This window comes from Rhea pennata, unplaced genomic scaffold (genome assembly GCF_028389875.1).
Source record: "Rhea pennata isolate bPtePen1 unplaced genomic scaffold, bPtePen1.pri scaffold_33, whole genome shotgun sequence".
Lineage (NCBI taxonomy): Eukaryota > Metazoa > Chordata > Aves > Rheiformes > Rheidae > Rhea > Rhea pennata.
In genome coordinates this window covers 3,705,603-3,722,656 of record NW_026907680.1, presented here as the reverse complement: position 1 = coordinate 3,722,656, position 17,054 = coordinate 3,705,603, and the positions used below count along the sequence as shown (strand labels likewise).

General features: G+C 51.7%; 1 protein-coding gene across 1 annotated transcript in view; it reads left to right on the top strand.

Annotated features, from left to right (window-relative positions):
* The first annotated feature begins 11,314 nt into the window (after positions 1–11,314).
* The window catches only part of LOC134154728 (transmembrane protein 209-like), a 39,339-nt gene continuing 33,599 nt past the window's right edge, over positions 11,315–17,054 (top strand). The window contains exons 1-5 of the mRNA XM_062601406.1: positions 11,315–11,381; positions 11,559–11,620; positions 12,161–12,317; positions 13,111–13,284; positions 15,253–15,358. Of these exons, the coding sequence (XP_062457390.1) occupies positions 11,315–11,381; positions 11,559–11,620; positions 12,161–12,317; positions 13,111–13,284; positions 15,253–15,358 (566 nt within the window). The remainder of the gene's footprint in view (positions 11,382–11,558; positions 11,621–12,160; positions 12,318–13,110; positions 13,285–15,252; positions 15,359–17,054) is intronic.

Here is a 17,054-nt window from a genome sequence, read left to right as displayed (position 1 = left end):
GCTCGGGCAGCAGTGGAACGTCCCCGCTGTGGAACGACGCCTGCGTGAGCGTCTCATCATGCCTGCGCCTGCCGCCGTTCCCCTTCTGCGGAATTGGCTTTTGGGGGAAAATACTTGCCTTTGTTTCAAAGAGCGGGCCCCGCTTTTTAAGGGGGGGGGATCCATTGCAAATTCAGGCAAATCAAAAAGGGCGTTAGAAGTTGATGTGGTTTATTTTTTTAAACAGAGGGGTAAAACTGCGATACTGTTGTCCCAAAATCTGGGTTCTGTTACCCAGTGTGCAAGCAACCAATGACACACAGGGTCGAGATATTTGTTGATTTCATTTCTGCGCAGAGATGGGGGCTAGGTGGTAAATCCACAAAGCTAACACACCTTCTCCCCCTCTCATTCTCGATTTACACACGCTTTCCAAGGAGTATTTTATACAAATCTTTCTATTGGTTACAGTTTCATTACCTCAGGTAATCGCTCTGCGCTTGCGCTTTCACATTCTTGTTAATTAGCACAGGAAGCGAAGAAGAGGCGGTAACATCATTATCATGTCATTTCCATCTCATTATTCATTTAGGGGTGTGAAGTTTAGTATGTTAATAAGCCTTAATGAACCTAAGGTCACTTCTGGCTTATTCTGCTGTTTTTGTCTTACCTACCCCTCACAATCTTCACAGCGCTGTGGTTTCATCAAGGTTATTTAGCCGGAGCTGGTTATCCTTTGCAGTACTGTTTTTCTCTCTCCCTTGTCCTTGAGTCTTGTTAACTATTTGCAAGGTTTTTCTCACAGTATTTCTCTAAGAATTCCCCCCCTCTGAGACTTGTTAATATCACTTATCTAGCAAGTCTCATTTAAACAACTTCAATTATTCTTACATGGATGTTAAGTTAATTCTAAGTATTTCCCATGGCATGGGTAATCCAGGAGATTTGGGGAATAGAGAAGCAAGCAGTAATCTGAGTCACTTTTTCTGAAGGCCCGTATAAGCTACAAAATCAGGTTAGCTGTACCAATGAGCGTGCATAACAAAGTTAACAATGTCCTCATTTTCCATCTTAACTCTATAGCAAACAAATTAAATTAAACAAATCAATATTCTTGTGAATCAGCTCTATCTATAATTAACAATACTATCAGAATGCAAAATAACACCTAATAACACTAAGAGCACTCTATTTCCATATAAAAGAGTTCAATTTTCCAAGTGCAGTTCATCACTTTTGTAACTTCTGTGTTCTTCTCTTGAGAGCTATCTTGTGGGTGTGGCAGTCCACGAGTCATTCAAAGGTGCCTTCTGTATTCGGGAATAGTGGGTCCAGGAACTTATTCCCTCCACCTTTACTGCAGTAGGAGTTTTCAGAAGCACCAGGTAAGGTCCTTTCCACTTTTCTCTTAGTGGTTCTTCTTTCCATGTCCGAATATAAACTAGATGCCCAGGCTTGAATTCATGCACAGGGGAGTCCAATGGAAGGGGGGTACGTTGATTAAGGTACCTATGTAAAGATGTTAGTACCCGAGACAAAGACAATAAATACTCTCTCAACATTTCTTCCCCTCTTACATGCATTTGATCACTTCGTCCCCCTATTTCATTAATTGGGTAAGGTTTCCCATAAAGTGTTGCAAAAGGGCTTACTCCCTCTTTTATTCTTGGGGTTATTCTTATTCTCATCAAGGCCATTGGTAATACATCTACCCATTTAAGATGGGTTTCCTGACACAGTTTTGAAATATGTCTTTTAAGTGTTTGCTTCATTCTTTCTACCTTACCGCTAGACTGGGGTCTCCACGGAGTGTGTAATTCCCATTTCATCTGTAAAAATCTGGATGTTCCTTGAACCACCTCTGAAATAAAATGAGGTCCATTATCTGAGGATATGCCTTCAGGAATCCCAAATCGAGGAATTATCTCTTTTAGTAAAATTTTAATTACCTCTTTTGCACTATTGGTGGAGCATGGGAAGGCTTCTGGCCAACCAGAAAATGTATCTACCAAAACAAGTAAATATTTAAACCGACCACATTTAGGCAATTCAGAGAAATCGATCTGCCAGTGTTCCCCTGGGGTTAATCCTCTTCTTAGTTCTCCCATAGGTGGTTTCTTCTGAATTTTGGGGTTAGTTGCACAACAGGTGGGGCATCTCCTTACAATAAGGTCAGCATTTGATAGCATCTTTGATCCCACGGCGTATCTTTTTTACGCTGCTTGTCATAGCATCTGCTCCCATGTGAGTTTCTTCATGCAGTCTCTTGAGGAGCACTTCCATCATTTTGGCTGTAGTTAAAACTTGTCCATTTGGGGTGACCCACCACCCTTCAGCATTTTTTGTACATTTTAGCCTTTATGCCAACTGATTTTCTTTGTCTGAATATTCAGGAGGTCTCACCTGTATTTTTCTACTGGGTAATAAAGGCCCAATCACCTGTCCTGCTAGTGCTGCCTTTTTGGCTGCCATATCTGCTCTCCTGTTTCCTTGTGCCCCTTCGCTATTTCCCTTCTGGTGGGCTTTGCAATGCATTATAGCTACTTCTTTGGGTTCCATTATTGCTTTGAACAATCTTAATATCTCTTGTCCATACTTGATATTACTTCCTTGAGAATTTAAGAGCCCTCGTTCTTTCCAAATCGCTCCATGAGTGTGAACTACCCCAAAAGCACACTTTGAGTCAGTATCTATATTTACTCTTTGGCCCTTTACGATTTCAAGGGCTCGTATAAGGGCAATGATTTCAGCCTTTTGTGCTGAGGTGTTTTGTGGCAATGGTTTAGCTTCTACTTCTTTCCACTGAGTCACTACTGCATATCCAGCCTTTCTCTCTCCATTCTGTGCAAAGCTGCTACCATCTGTATATAGCTCCACATCTGGGTTCTGCAAAGGTTCATCCTTTAAATCAGGCCGGCTAGAATATACTTGCTCTATAGTGGCCAAACAGTCATGCTGTAACTCTTTTTGCTCTTCACCAGGTAGCAGACTAGCATGGTTAAAGGTTGAAACCACCTTTAAGGTAATATCTCCTTGTTCCAATAACACAGCATGATATTTTACCAGTCTGCTCGGGGAAATCCAATGATGCCCCCTTTGATTTAAAATTGCTGATACTGCATGTGGTACAAAAACAGTTAAGGGCTGTCCCAGAGTCAATTTCCGGGCCTCTTGTATTAGTAAGACGGTGGCTGCTATAGCCCGGAGGCAGGCCGGCCATCCTTTACTTACTTCGTCTAATTGTTTAGAAAGATATGCCACCTGTCTTTTCCAGCTCCCAAGCATTTGGGTCATTACTCCCGAGGCCACCTGCTGCCACTCATGCACATACAATTGAAAGGGTTTAGCCATATCTGGGAGTCCCAGTACTGGAGCTTCTATCAATTTCTTTTTTATTTCATTGAAACTAGCACGGCATTTTAGGGTCCACTCTAACCATTCTCCCGGACCCTTTAGGCTGCATATTAAGGTTTAGTTATCAGCACAAAATTAGGGATCCATATACAGCAAAATCCTGCCATTCCCAAGAATCCCCTCAGCTGTCTTTTTGTGCGGGGTCCTGCAATTCGGCATATAGCCTCTTTTCTTTCCGCTCCTAGTACACGTTGTCCTTTTGATATTTTAAATACAAGATATTGGACTTCCTTAATCGCAATCTGAGCCTTTTTCTTTGAAACACGATACCCAGCAAGTCCCAAAAATTTTAACAGACTCACTGTTGCCTCTAAACATATTTGCTCTGAATTCGCTCCAATCAAAATGTCTTCCACATACTGTAAAAGAGTGACATTTTTGTTATCTTCCTGCCATTGGGCTAGTTCTTTGGCCAAGATCTCACCAAACAGGGTAGGGCTGTCCTTGAATCCTTGAGGAAGGACCGTCCAGCATAACTGCTCCTTCCTCCTCGTAGTGGGACTTTCCCATTCAAAGGCGAAAATTGTCTGGCTTTGTTCTTTTATAGGAATACAGAAAAAAGCATCTTTTAAATCTCGCACTGTAAATTAATTGTTAGTCTTAGGCACCGAGGCTAAAAAGAGTATATGGGTTTGGCACGCTTGGATGGATATCTTCTGTTATTTGGTTCACTGCCCTCAGGTCCTGGACCAGTCGATATTCTTGGGAGCGCGGTTTCCTTACCGGCAGGATTGGTGTATTGAATTCAGACTGACACTCTCTAAGCAAGCCATATTGCAAGAAGGCATTAATTAGGGGTTCCAATCCTCTACGTGCTTCTAGCTTGATACGGTACTGATGCACCCTAACTGGCTTTGCTCCTGGTTGCAGCTCTATTTTGACCAGAGTCGTGTTTTTTGCTTTGCCTGGCTTTGTTGAGGCCCAAACCAAGGGAATCACCACATCCAATACACTTGAAGGGATACTTGCACTGTTATCGTCTGGAGCCGATCCCATCAAAAGGCAGATTTGTGCTCTCCATGCCGATTCTGGAGGGCTGTGGAGATGCACGGAACTCTCAGAAAAGATCACCTGCGCATTCAGTTTGCATAGTAAATCCCGTCCTAATAAAGGGAGGGGACACTCTGGCATATAGAGAAATTCATGAGTCAATTTAGTACCTCCAGTCGTACACTCCATTGGTTGCAAAAATGGCCTCAAAGCTTTCCTTCCTATAGCCCCAAGAATGGTGGTAGCAGTCTTACTTAAGTGTCCTTTACAACCAGTTATCACTGAATGAGTGGCTCCACTATCTAATAAAAAATGTATAGTTTCATTCCCCAGCTTTACTGGAACCAGGGGATCAGCTGAGGAAATTCTGATTTTCTGCCCCGGTCCCCTTCACTCCATATCTGACTCCTCTAACATAAATAGGTCGGTGTTTGCTGGGCTCTGTAGCTTTGCTATCCTTCTTCGATTTGGACATTCATCTTTCCAGTGCCCTTCCTGCCTACAAATTGCACATTGATTTGGACCCAAAGCGGGTCTAAGGAGGCCTCCTCCTGGCCTCCCTCCCCTTCCACCTCTTCCTCCTCTGTTACCTCTCCTGCTTCCCCTGCCCCTGCCTTGGAATTCATTGCTCTGGACAGCTGCCAGGAGAGAAGCCTGCAGTTTCATTTGATTTTGTGTTTCTCGTGTTCTCTTTTCATCTCGATTATTCTATACCTTACACGCTATTTCTATCAGCTGTGAAATAGACATTCCCCAGCTTCATCTACCTTCTGCAGCTTCTTTCTAATATCCTGAACTGACTGGCCAATGAAGAGCATATTAAACAGCCTTTGATTCGCTTCCTCATTTGGATCCAGGTCTGTCCATTTTCTGGCTGTTTCGCATAATCTTTCATAAAAGGCCGAGGGATTTGCTTCAGGCCCTTGCTTTACTTCATACAATTTTGATGCATTCTTTGGTTTCGGAACCCCGTGCCGAAACCCATATAAAATTAGCTGTTGATACTGCCTCAATAGCTCCCTACCCCCGCTCCTATTTGGATCCCACTCTGGATCCCTTCTGGTGCATAAATAGACCTCAGGATCCCCCTTTCTGTCCCTTCTCTCACCCTCTTCTTTTGCCTTAGCAATTACCAGCCTCCTTTCTTCTCCCGTCAGGAAAGTATTCCACAGCGCCTGCACATCTCCCCAGTTAGGATTATGAGTTATCATAATAGTCTCCAAAAGCTGATGCAGCTTCTCAGGATTTTCCCTATATGATCCAATAGGCTGCTTCCAGTTTAGTAAATCCGAGGCTGTAAAAGGAACATGTACAAATACTGGCAGCCCTTCTGGTCCCACTGCTTGTCTCAAAGGAGCCTGTAGAACAGGTTGTTTCCGTCTCCTAGTTCGGCCAGAAATAGGGCTGGACTCTTGGCTTTCTAGCGGGGGAGGCCGATGCTTCAACTGAGGTGGAATCGTTTCCACAAGAGGGGGGCACTGTCAGTAGTTGTACATCCTCCTGCTCCTCTCCATTCAGAATTTGTCTCTTAGCACAATACCCGCTCTCTTCCTTCTTTCCTACTGCAACCATTACAGATTCCTCCTTACTTATAAGTTCACATTCCCTCTGAATTTCTGCTTCCCTATATAGTGACACAAAAGCCTCCACATAGGGTATTTCATCCCACTTCCCCTTCCGGCAACAAAACAGCAGTAACTGTAATATAGTGTTATAGTTCAAGGTCCCATTTTTTGGCCATTGCTCATCACATTCCAGCTTATGCATTGGCCACCGTTGATTACAACATCTTTTCATTCTTTTTTTTTGGCATCCGAACTCCTCCAAAAATATTCCAGTGTTTCAAAATACAACCCAAAGGGCTACAGGGAGGAATCATGGATTGGCTTGATCCCATGTTAATTACCTAGAAATACCAATCTTATTACCTAGAAATACCTTTTTTCCCGTACCTTTGTGCGCACTCTGCTCTGAACCCTCTGGTCAATTTAAGGCAACCTTTGCCAAGCGTCTACATGCGACTTTATTCCTTTATGCACACTCAGCTCCGACCCCTCTGCTCAATTTAAGGCAACCTTTGCCGAGCGTCTATGTGTGACATAATCCAACATAATCTTCCGTGGAAGTAGGTAAAGTTTATACTCACCAATCCAAAGATTCACACCACACTTTCGCCCTGGCACAAATATCTCTGGTCGGCGTTGCACCTTTTAGCCTCTTGTCGTCCCGAATTCGGTGGGAGGTCAGAGGACTCCCCGATCAACAGGTCTGTGCCCGCTGGAGCTCGATCCGATCCAGTCCGCTGTTGGGAACGGCAAGATGATCCGGGCAAGGCCTTCTGGCAAGTCCCACCTGCGTCGCCAAACTGTTGTCCCAAAATCTGGGTTCTGTTACCCGGTATGCAAGCAACCAATGACACACAGGGTCGAGATATTTGTTGATTTCATTTCTGCGCAGAGATGGGGGCTAGGTGGTAAATCCACAGAGCTAGCACACTTTCTCCCCTTCTCGTTCTTTGTTTATACACGCTTTTCAAAGAGTACTTCATGCAAGTTTTCCTGTTGGTTACAGTTTCATTACCTCAGGCATTCGCTCTGTGCTTGCACTTTTACATTCTTGTTAATTAGCATAGGAAGTGAAGAAGAGGCGGTAACATCATTGTCATGTCATTTCCATCTCATTATTCATTTAGGGGTGTGAAGTTTAATATGTTAATAAGCCTTAATGAACCTAAGGTCACTTCTGGCTTATTCTGCTGTTTTTGTCTTACCTTCCCCTCACAATCTTCACAGCGCTGTGGTTTCATGAAGGTCATTTAGCCGGAGCTGGTTATCCTTTGCAGTACTGTTTTTCTCTCCCCCTTGTCCTTGAGTCTTGTTAACTATTTGCAAGTTTTTTCTCACAGTATTTCTCTAACACCAACACCCCTGCTGATTCCTCAGCCTGGTTGTGCCCTGCCAGGCACTAACAGCAGCCTTTTGGCCACTGGTGGCCTCTCAGGTCTTGAGGCCCAAGTGAGCTCACTAGCAGAAGCAGCAGCAAGGTTCCTCCTCCTGGCTTCCAGGTGCGTGGGGCTGGAATCACCTCCCTGTCAGCACTGACACCATTTTCCTGCTGCGAGGCTTCCAGGTGCAAGGCTCAAGTGCCCTCACACTCAGCATCAAAGCCTTGTGCCTGCCAGTGGCCATGCTGGGCTGCACTACAGGGTTTTCCATTGCAGGAGGACTGAAGTAGGGGACACAGAACAGATCCAAGAGCAATGTGCTCAGTGCTAAGAGAACGTTGAAAACGCTACATGTCTGTAGCCAGAAGAGAATGGAAGGGAGCAGAGGGACTGCTTTGGCTAAAAGGCAGTGCCTGACTTGAGCAAGACCACACATGTGCTTCCATACAAAATACTTAGGCAGCTCCATCAAGCTGCAGAAGAAAGGTTAGCCAGTTGATTACTCGCACGAGAAGGGACATGGACTTTACGGTGCCAGGCAAGCTCCATATCCCTGCAGGCTTGTTAGAGGGAAGTGCAGTGTGCCTGGCAACTTTTGAAACCCCTTGGAGTTTAGGTTCAGCCTGCAGCAAGGATTTCTCACAGCCAGACCATTTAGTGGGAAACCATTACCGTGCTGTGTAAAGCAAATATTTTTCACCAGCTTGTGTTGAGTTCTTGTGTTGAGTCACCAGTTCTTGTTTTCTTCTTGAAATTGTATGAGTAAAGAGAAAAGCAAGAACCCAGCCCCTCCAGGAGAGCTCCTGCTGAAGGTGGCAGCCCAGCATGCCAAGAGGCCCACTTGCGTTCTGAGGCCATACTTGAAGACCAGGCTGAGAAAATTGTGGGCTTTCCCTGAGGGCTTTGGCTCCCCAGTATGGCTTAAGGCCTTTGTGATGAGGAGTTCCCGCACCCTTTTCCGATCCAAATCATGCTCCCATACAGGCAGCTGACTCTCTGCTGTGACAAACGTGGTCTGGAGGAAAACGCCAGCCCAAGATGTCTTTCTGCCTTGCTTTCTTCTGGTAGAGATCAATCTTTTCAAACAAACCAAAACCAGAACCAGTCATTCCTCTCCATGTTATAGGCTCCCCAAATAAGAGCTACAGAAGGACCAAAGCACAGGGAATGGCCGGGCAATAAAGTGCCAGAGGGTATTTGCTGCAGGAGGAGTGAGGGCTGTTGGGGAGAAAATGACCACATCTGAACTTTGCATAGACCGGGGCAGGCTGTGAGTGAACAGCTCTTGGTCAGGAAGGAGAGGCAAGAGAGAGGTCGCTGAAAGCCACATCTTGTCATGCAGAGGTGAGAAGAAGCCCAGCAGAAGTGCTTTGAAGAGGAAGAGAGAAGCCAAACAAGGAGCCGCATTTGGCCCTGCCACATATTCACGGTGTGCTTTCAGCCCAAGGTGGGGGTGCGCTTCTGGAAGGACCAAGCGGGCAAAGGCTTTGTGGCTCTTGCCTCTGGCTGAGGAAGCTCCCAGGCCCCAGGCTGCTGGAAGAAGACTCTGTTGGGGCAATCAGTGCATTCTTGGCTGTTCTGTGTCTACTTGCTGCTGTTCCAGCCTGTGCAAGAGAGGCCTAGGCTGGAGTAACATGTCATTGGAGTCAGACCCTCTCCTCGGCCAGAGGTCTGGCTGTAGAGCCAGGAGGCAGAGGCTCTGCGGGCTGGCAGAGGCCACGCGGGGGACTTCTGGGAGGAAAACGTCTGCACTGGAGGGGAAGAGAGCTGCATTCCCGAATTCCCCCTCCGACAGCATTTCTACTCTAGCTTCCTCCCCTTCTCGCACCATGGTCCACTGCCTGCAGCTTTTCCTACCAGCACCTCAGGCCCTCTCCCATGTCTATTGCCTGCCTTAGCCAACAGACCCCAGCCCACTTCTGGGGCACTTCGCTCTGCCCCAGAGATCCCTCCCGGCAGCAGGGCACTGCCTCGGGGCACCAACCTCTTGGCAGGTGCCAAGGAGCAGCTGGCACAAAGCCTCCTTGGGCCAGCAGAGCTGCTGCTGCTGCTGCTGCTGGGGGTGGGCAGAGCAGGGGCAAAAGCACTTTCTGAGCTTCCTCACAGACCTGCTGACCCCTCAGCAGCCTCCCCAGTCTCCAGCTCTTCTCCAGCCTTGGCACCTCCTTTTCCCTTCCCCCAAAACAACAGCATGGAACAGAAAGACGAGACTCGGGAAAGCTCCTTCCCTGTGGAGTCATCCCTGCCTTGACTTCCCTCCGGGCAAGCTCCTGGGGCTTAGCAGCAGCTCTGAGCAGCCTTGCCCCACGCAGCACCCGATCTGGGACAGCAAGATCCTGCCGTTCTGTGGGCTGCTCCTTTCCCCCCATGGCTTCTCCACGCAGCCCTGTGGGCAATTGCCCAGGCAGGCTGAGTGCTGACCATCACAGGTGGCAGAGGCATGGCCCTGGGCACCCTGACCTCCCAGGACACTGCTCTCAGGCACAGCCCTGGGCACACCTGGCTGCACGCAAGCCCTGCTCGCACAGCCCTGCCGCCCTCCCCGGCAGAAGGGAGCTGTGCCGCCCTGTCCCTCGGACACTGTGGCAGCAAGTCCCTGCCCTAAAGCACTAGCTGCTCCACCGAGAGAGCTCTCCGGAAAGATGGCCTCAACCATTGCCTGCGTGAGGTCTCCAGGACCCCGCGAGCAGCCCAGCAGCACTGCCCTGCAGCCAGAGACTTCCCACTGGAAGGGCTCTGCCCATTTCTGCCGCAAGGAGCTCTCAGCTGCTGCCTCCCTCCCGAGCGTCCGGAGCTTCCCTCCGTTTTGTCTCAGCTCAGCTCAGCGCGGGCAGGCAGTGCCCTCAGCACTGCGGCTCCTGGCAGAGGAGCTGCTCCTGCACCCAGCAGGGAAGTCATTTCCCCAGGCTTCGGGCAGTGAGTGAGCTGAGTCAGCCTGGGCCCCTCATTTCTTTGGGGAGAAGCCCTCCAGGTGGTGGGGCAGACACCTCCATCCCATGCACGCCACTAACCCCCAGGATGGTTGTGCGATTCATCCTGCCTAAGCTGCCGTGTGCCCAAAAGAGGTGCACAGAAGTGTGCGAGCTCCTTGTCCCCCCTCCCATTCCAGTCCAAGGCAGTGGAAGGTGGGAGTCAGCTGCTGCCGTGGAAACACTGGGTGACACCGGAGGTGATCCAGGGCATGCGCAAGCACCTGCGAGCTCTCCCTGGGCAATGTGGAGAGACACAGACCCACGTGTGGCATCATCTGGGGGCTCTGGGGGACATTCCTAGAGGCAGGATGCACCAGCTGCCCACACCTGGAAGGAAGAAACTTCTGCTTCGGCACTGAGCCAGGGCTTTGCTGCCTGCCAAGGCCTTGCTGGAGGTTTCCCTGCCGTCGGTCCGTTCTCAGCACTTCCTTGCACTGGGGACAACACAGTAGCAGCCTGTGCTGTGTTGTCATGGGTGGAGGCTGGTGCAGTGCCCCACTGCCCCCCTCCCCTCGCAGCCAGGTTTCCCGCATGGGGCCATGGCCTGGCTGAGTGCAGCCGCAGCACCCAGCCCAACCGGTCCCCCAGTGGGGTTATCCCTGCCCCAGGACCTCCCCAGTGCGGGGGTCACGGCAGCCCCACAAGTGCCCCATGCAGCCCCTCCCCACTGCAGGGCCAGCCCTGGCCGGGGGCCCGCGGGGGTCCCGTTCCCCTCTGTGACACGGGCTGGCGTCACAGGGGACATCCCTGCCGGGTCACAGCCACCGCTGCCCTCTCCCGCCCGCCCTGGCACCCTCCCCACTCGTCCCGCACAGCCCGTCGCAGTGCAGGCGCTGGGGCTGCTCTGGGCACCGCTGTGCTGCCAGGAGCCAACGAGCCCCAGCAGGAGCCGGCGACGGGAGCCCGGGGTAGCACGGGGCTGCGCTGAAGGGCGCAGCAGGAGCAGCCAAGCGGCCAGGAGGCCTTTGCCAGGCCCCTCCCGCTGCGCAGCGAAGCCTGAGCGCCCGGCACGGACATGGAGCTCCGGGATGCTGGCCGCGCCACGCAGCGTGAGCAGCGGGTGCCCATCATCTTCCCGCGGGGTAAGGCCTTCGCAACCTCCTTGCCCAGGATCGCTGTCGAGAGTCTGAGCGCCAAGATGGGCTGTAGATGCCCGGGGGCTGCTGGGGGCCTGGGCAGGCTGGGGGTGCCCCAAGGGTCCTCCGCTGATGGTGCCTTGTGGTGCAGGGGGCATGACGTGTCTTTGCCTTGCTTTGCAGTGGCCATGCCCATCTGGGAGGGTGTCTCTAACTACATCCTGGAGAAGCTGGCGCTGAACAAGGTGGGTGTGCCATCCTCTCCCTCCCCTCCCACACCCATGCTGGCAGCAGCACTGACCCCTCGGGGCCATGGGCCGCAATAGTCCTGCCCCTCCTCTCCAAGCAAAAGCAACCCCCCTGCAGAAGCATGCTGCAAATGACAGCTGTGCCCCAGACCGACTTCTCCCAAAAGGGAGATGCCCAATGTGCAGTGCAGCTGCGGTTGCTGGAAGGGTGGGAGGCTTTCTGGGCCCTCTCTGGAGATCCTGGCAGAGTGCAAGGCCAGAAAGGGAGCTGTTCTGGGAAAGCCTTTTCTTCACGTGCTGGAGGGGAGGCAACATTGCCTTTGGAGGCTGAGGAAGAGGGGGAGGAAACTATGGGGAATGGCCTTCTCAGGGAGTTCTCCAGGGCTTCAGCCAAGCTTTCCACAAGTCCCTGTCTTGCCCCTTTGCATGCCAGCCATGGGCAGGGCACCTAGCCCCGTGGCCATGCTTGGAGAAGTCCTGTCTCTCTTTGTCTGTCTCCCATGCTTCTGAGGCTTCTCCCCACTTCTCTGGCTGCAGGATGTGAGAATTATTCCCCTTGGCACCTTCAGTGTTGTTTCAAAACAAGTCGTTGCTGGCAAGAATGGTCCTCTGACTGTTCGGAGACCCGCATTTCGCCTCTCAAGCAACCTTGTGGATCTTCAGGGCCTCAGCCATGAGGAGGCCTCTGTTGCTGGTAAGAAGGCAGGCTGAAACCTCGGCTTCCCCTGGGGACATCGCGGGGCTGTGGCTCCCTGCTGTTTCCCAGGGGCTGTTAGAAACTGAGGCTTGCTGTCCCAGGTGCTGAGCAGAGCTTCAGGGTGTTTTGATTATCACAACATTATAATGCAGAATCCAACGAGAGTCTCTCGGTGTGTCTCTCTTGGACTGGCTCGAACGGATGGGACCGTACTGGGGCTTCTGTGGCTGCTGCTTCCAGTGCCGTATAGTTGCCACTGTTGTTCCCTGTTGATGCAACAGCAGCCCTCTGCTCAAAAGGACAAGTCCCTCCTATTGCTTCCTAACACCGATGCATTAAGAGGCAGCATGGAAGGCTGTTGTGCAGCCCATGTGTTTTCCTCCTCCTTTGGAGCCAGCGTGGCATGGCACAGCTAAGGCTCGTCAAAGCTGGCATGGCCTGAGTGCCGGCACCATTCCTCTGTGCACTGCCTTCTGCTGGCAACTGCCCCCCTTGCTGCTCTGCTTGGCCTGCCCTCCTGTCTCCCGCTCCCAGGAGGTGGCCAGGGCTCGCTCTTGGTGTCTGTGCAGGGAAGGAAGCCCTGCGGTAGCCTTGTCCCAGGAGGCTGCAGAGTGCTTTGAATTTGGGCCAGGGAGGGCTGACAGGAGCCTCCTGTGGGGGCTTTTGTGGGGGTTAAAGCAGAGAGCTCTGCAGCTCTGTGCTGCCGCAAGACCTTCAGGCGCCCAGCACTGTGTGGGCGCCTGCTGAAGGGCTCCGTCCGTGACTGTGCTGCTCTTTGCTCGTTGCCTAGGGCGCAGGAAAGCTGAGACCCTGAAGTATCCTCACTTAGCCGTGGCCATCTCTATGCCTTGGAAAACAGCGGCGGCCTGCGTGGAGGAGACCGTGTACCTTCTGTCTTGCTGTCTGGCCAATGGGAAGAACGTGGCCCTTCTTTTCAAGGGCATTGGCGTGCTTCTCATTGAAGGCAAAGAGGTGACAATGCGGTTTTACAGAGGCTTTCTGCGCAGGCTGAATGCCTCCCCACAGCTGCTCAAAGCTCTTCTGGATGTAAGTCTGCCTTTTCCACAGCTCTCCTTCTCACTCCTTTGCAAGCCTTGCCAAGTCCAAAGCAACCGCTTTCCCCCCACTGCCAGGTCCTGGGAGTTCTTTCCTGCTAGGCTTCCTCCAGAAGTCTTCCAGAAAGTCAGCCTTCATTTGAGGTCTTTGTGTTAGGATCCCATTTGTCTCCAGGCCTCCTCTGGCCATGTTTGGGATTGTGGGGCAGTGAATCCAACAGCTGCTCCTCAAGTTGCGGAAGACTCTCGGGGTGTGTCACAGACAAAGTCATTGCAAGCCAGGGCCTTTGCCCAGGTCTCCAGTGCAGCCGTGTCATTCAGCCTGGGCTTTCTGGTGCAGAAAGCCTCTGCTTGCCTCCCTTGACTTCTCCACTAGGCAACAACTGCTCTCCTGCATCAGCTTCTGGCTCTTACCCTTGACAGAAGCCTGCCAGTGTTTCTGGCCATCTGCCTGTATTATTCCGCACCTGCTGTTCTGTAGAATGGAGGTGGGATTGTGAGGAAGAGTGAGGGGTGTTTCCCTGTTTGAGAGGCAGCTTCTTCTCTGATTAGTGGAAACACGGTCTGCCCTTGTGGGTAGCAAGGTCCTTTTCTTCGTAGCATCTCACCCATGTCTCTGCCCTTTGCAGATGCCAGAGATGAGGCATTCAGTTCTCGCAAGCACCCAAACAGCGGCTTCCCTGATCCATTCTGGCTCTCTCATTGTCTTTCCAACGTGAGTACTTTGGTTTGCTCTTTTCCACCTGAGCCCCTGGCTCACCCAAGGAGCAGCTCCTCATGCAGGTTTGGTCGAGGTGTGTTGCCAGAGCTAGTGAAGGCTGCTCAGGAGGTGCTTGCAGAGCAAGTCTTCCGAAGAGTTGGATCCCCATGTCCTTCAGCCATGCCCTGGCTTTGTTTGGGCTCTGTGTGGGGGTTCTGCTGAGCTCTGTGCTGGCTCCCACCTTGGGAAGGCCTTTGTTCCACTAGTGGCCCAGGAATGGAGGCTGTTCTTTGCAGATGCTCTGCCCTGAGCTTGGGAGGGATTGCAAGGGCTGTGGAGGTCTAGATTAGAATTTCCTAAGAGGGTGGAAAGCTGGAGGAAAGAGATCTTGTCTGATGTGCCTGCACAGGAGCCTGCTCAGGATCTGTCAGACAGGCTGCAGTGTTGACCTGGAGGGTTTGCTTTGGAAGGTTAAGAAGCAGCTCTTTCCCCAGGGGTAGAGGGAAGGCCTGGAGCAGTGTGAGGAGGAAGCTTGTGGCCCTGCAGGCAGGCATGCTGGGTCCCTGCACTTCCTGAGGGAGTCCTGCAGGAGATGACCTGTCCTGCATATTCCCCCTTTGGGAAAGGCTGCTCTTCCTAGCAGCTGGGCCATGTGTCTGTGCGTCCAGAATTCACAGAAGCAGCAAAGGAAATGCGGGGCCCTTCCTTGCGAGCGGTGTCTTTTTCTGGTTTACAGGTATGTGCTTGAGAGTGCCCCTCCAAGACCATCTGTGGGAGCTGTGAAGCCCAGATGGGAAGAGGAGAAGGGACTAGATGTTGCCAGCAGCAAGGAAGGTAATGGAGTGGCTGATGCCTGGCTGGGCTTTGCACCTTCTCCTTTGTTGGTCCTTGGCAGGGCGTTGGAGCCAAGGCTGCAGCACCGTAGCTCGCGTAGCATGAGGCACTAGAGGCAAGGCAGCTCAGCCCTGATGGGGAGTCAAATATCTGATCGCTTGTGCCAAGACTTCCTTCCATCTTCAAAGCAGGCCGTTCTGTGTTTCTCCTACACATTGCCTAAGCACGGCCTTTGGCTTGACTCTGTAGGCCTGTGATGTTTGTTGAAGGATCTACATGCCACTCTGGTTTTAATGGCCACCGTGATGCTGCTCTGAAGTGTTTTCTTCCCTTCTGATTACAGAGAATGTGTCTGGCCAGCGCCTCCTCCAGCGAGAGAGGCAACCTGAATCAAAAATGGTGGCTACCACTGTGGAGGAAGGCATGGTGGAGGAAGAGCCTCGAGGCAGGTGAGACACTTGGGGGAATGGCGGAGGGTGACCCTGTAGCCTTGTGTGTCTTGGAGGGTGATGTTTCCCTTGGATACAAGGTCCCAACAAGCTCTGAATGCCATTAACGCTTTGCCACGAGGACTAGGCCTCCGCTGCTGGCTGGGCAGCCCAGAGCAAGTGCCTGGCAGAGCCTGCTCTTGGCTTTCTGCCCCCGCTGCCTCTGCTTCCAGCTTCCAGACCTTTGGGCAACTCAATGTAATTGGTCCTTTGGGAAGAGGAGGGCCTTTTCCCCTAGCCCATAGATGAAAGTAATGCGGATGCTGCTCATTTGTGGAGAGCAGGGCTGGGTGTCTCAGGAAAATTTTGGAGGCTGAGGAAGAGTCTGCATGCTCTTGTCAAGCCTTGTGAGCAGCTTAGTGGAAAAACTCAAGCGGCGTGAGGTGCAAGAGGAATGTTGGAAGGAATGCTGCTGGAGGGGAGAATGCCTTGGGTGAATATCTCCCCAAAGCTGTGGTGTTTCCCCTTGGGCAATGCCCTTCCTTTGACTGCCAGCAGCAAGGAGGAAGGAAGGTCATTTCCAGGCAGCAGTCAGGGGTGTTGATCAGCAGACTCGAGATGTTGTGTCCTTGGTCAGGCAGCCCTTAGAGGCAGGGGCAAGATTTTTGGGCACTTTGAAGAGGTAGGAAGGAGGGACATGAGTGCCTGAAGACGGAAGGAATGCAAGGGACAGAGCAGTTATTCCTGGTTTTATTTCTGAAGCTTCCAAGAAAGCTTGTCCTTGGGGGCCACACAGCAGTGGCTACTGGAGTGCTCAGGACAGCGTGTAATGGTGTGTGCTGGAGCCTGTCCTTGGAGCTGACCCTGCTGCTCTCCTTGGTGCCTGGAGAAAAAGTCTTGCTGTGGGCACCCAGAGCTTTCCCTCGGCACGCTGTACAGCCCTGGGTGTTTGGGTGGTGGGGAGTCTCTGTGTCACACTTCCCCATGGTGTGTATTTGCAGCATGCTGCCAGCAATTCAGTCAAGCTCTGCAAAGGAGGATTTAGTGGGCTGGAGGAAGCAGCTGCCAGAAGCCAGAGCGGGAGCTGGCTGGCCCGAGATTGGCTATCAGAAGTCAAGAGAGGTAGGTGCTCCTGATGGAGGTCCTTCTTTTGCCAGCTTCTTTCTGCCAGAGCATCGTGGTGTGGGCGCTGGCTGGACAAGAGCCTTTCCCGTGGGTTCTGCTGGGCCCTGCGTGACTGTCCCCGGGGTTTGCTGTCAAAGGCGCTGCTTGTGCTCCACTTCTGCAATGCATCTCTCATGACTCCTTCACTCTCCATTAACCTCTCCCAGCAGAGCCTCTGGGACCCTCGCTCTAGTGGCCGTGGAACAACTGGGCCTGTCAGCTATAGCAGATGGAGAGTTATACAGCGGTGTGATTATTCAGACGCTTGGTTCAAACTGGAGAGGGATGTTCAGCCTTGCTGGGCTTCCCTTCAGGGTAAAAGAGCACTGCCAGGGAAGGGTCAGAGCAGAGGCTGGGGAAGAATCTTCCCTTCTGGGAAAACAGAGCTGCCGTAGCCCCCACTGCCCCCTCCTGTCCTCCCTAGCAGGACTGCCCTGCACATTGCCCTAGAGTTCAGTGAGCTGCCTTCCCCTGCACTCGCCTGCCTTGACTCCCCAATGCTCTGCTGGATTAGCCTCTTTGTGCTTGCCCTGGACATAATCCTGCCAGAGCT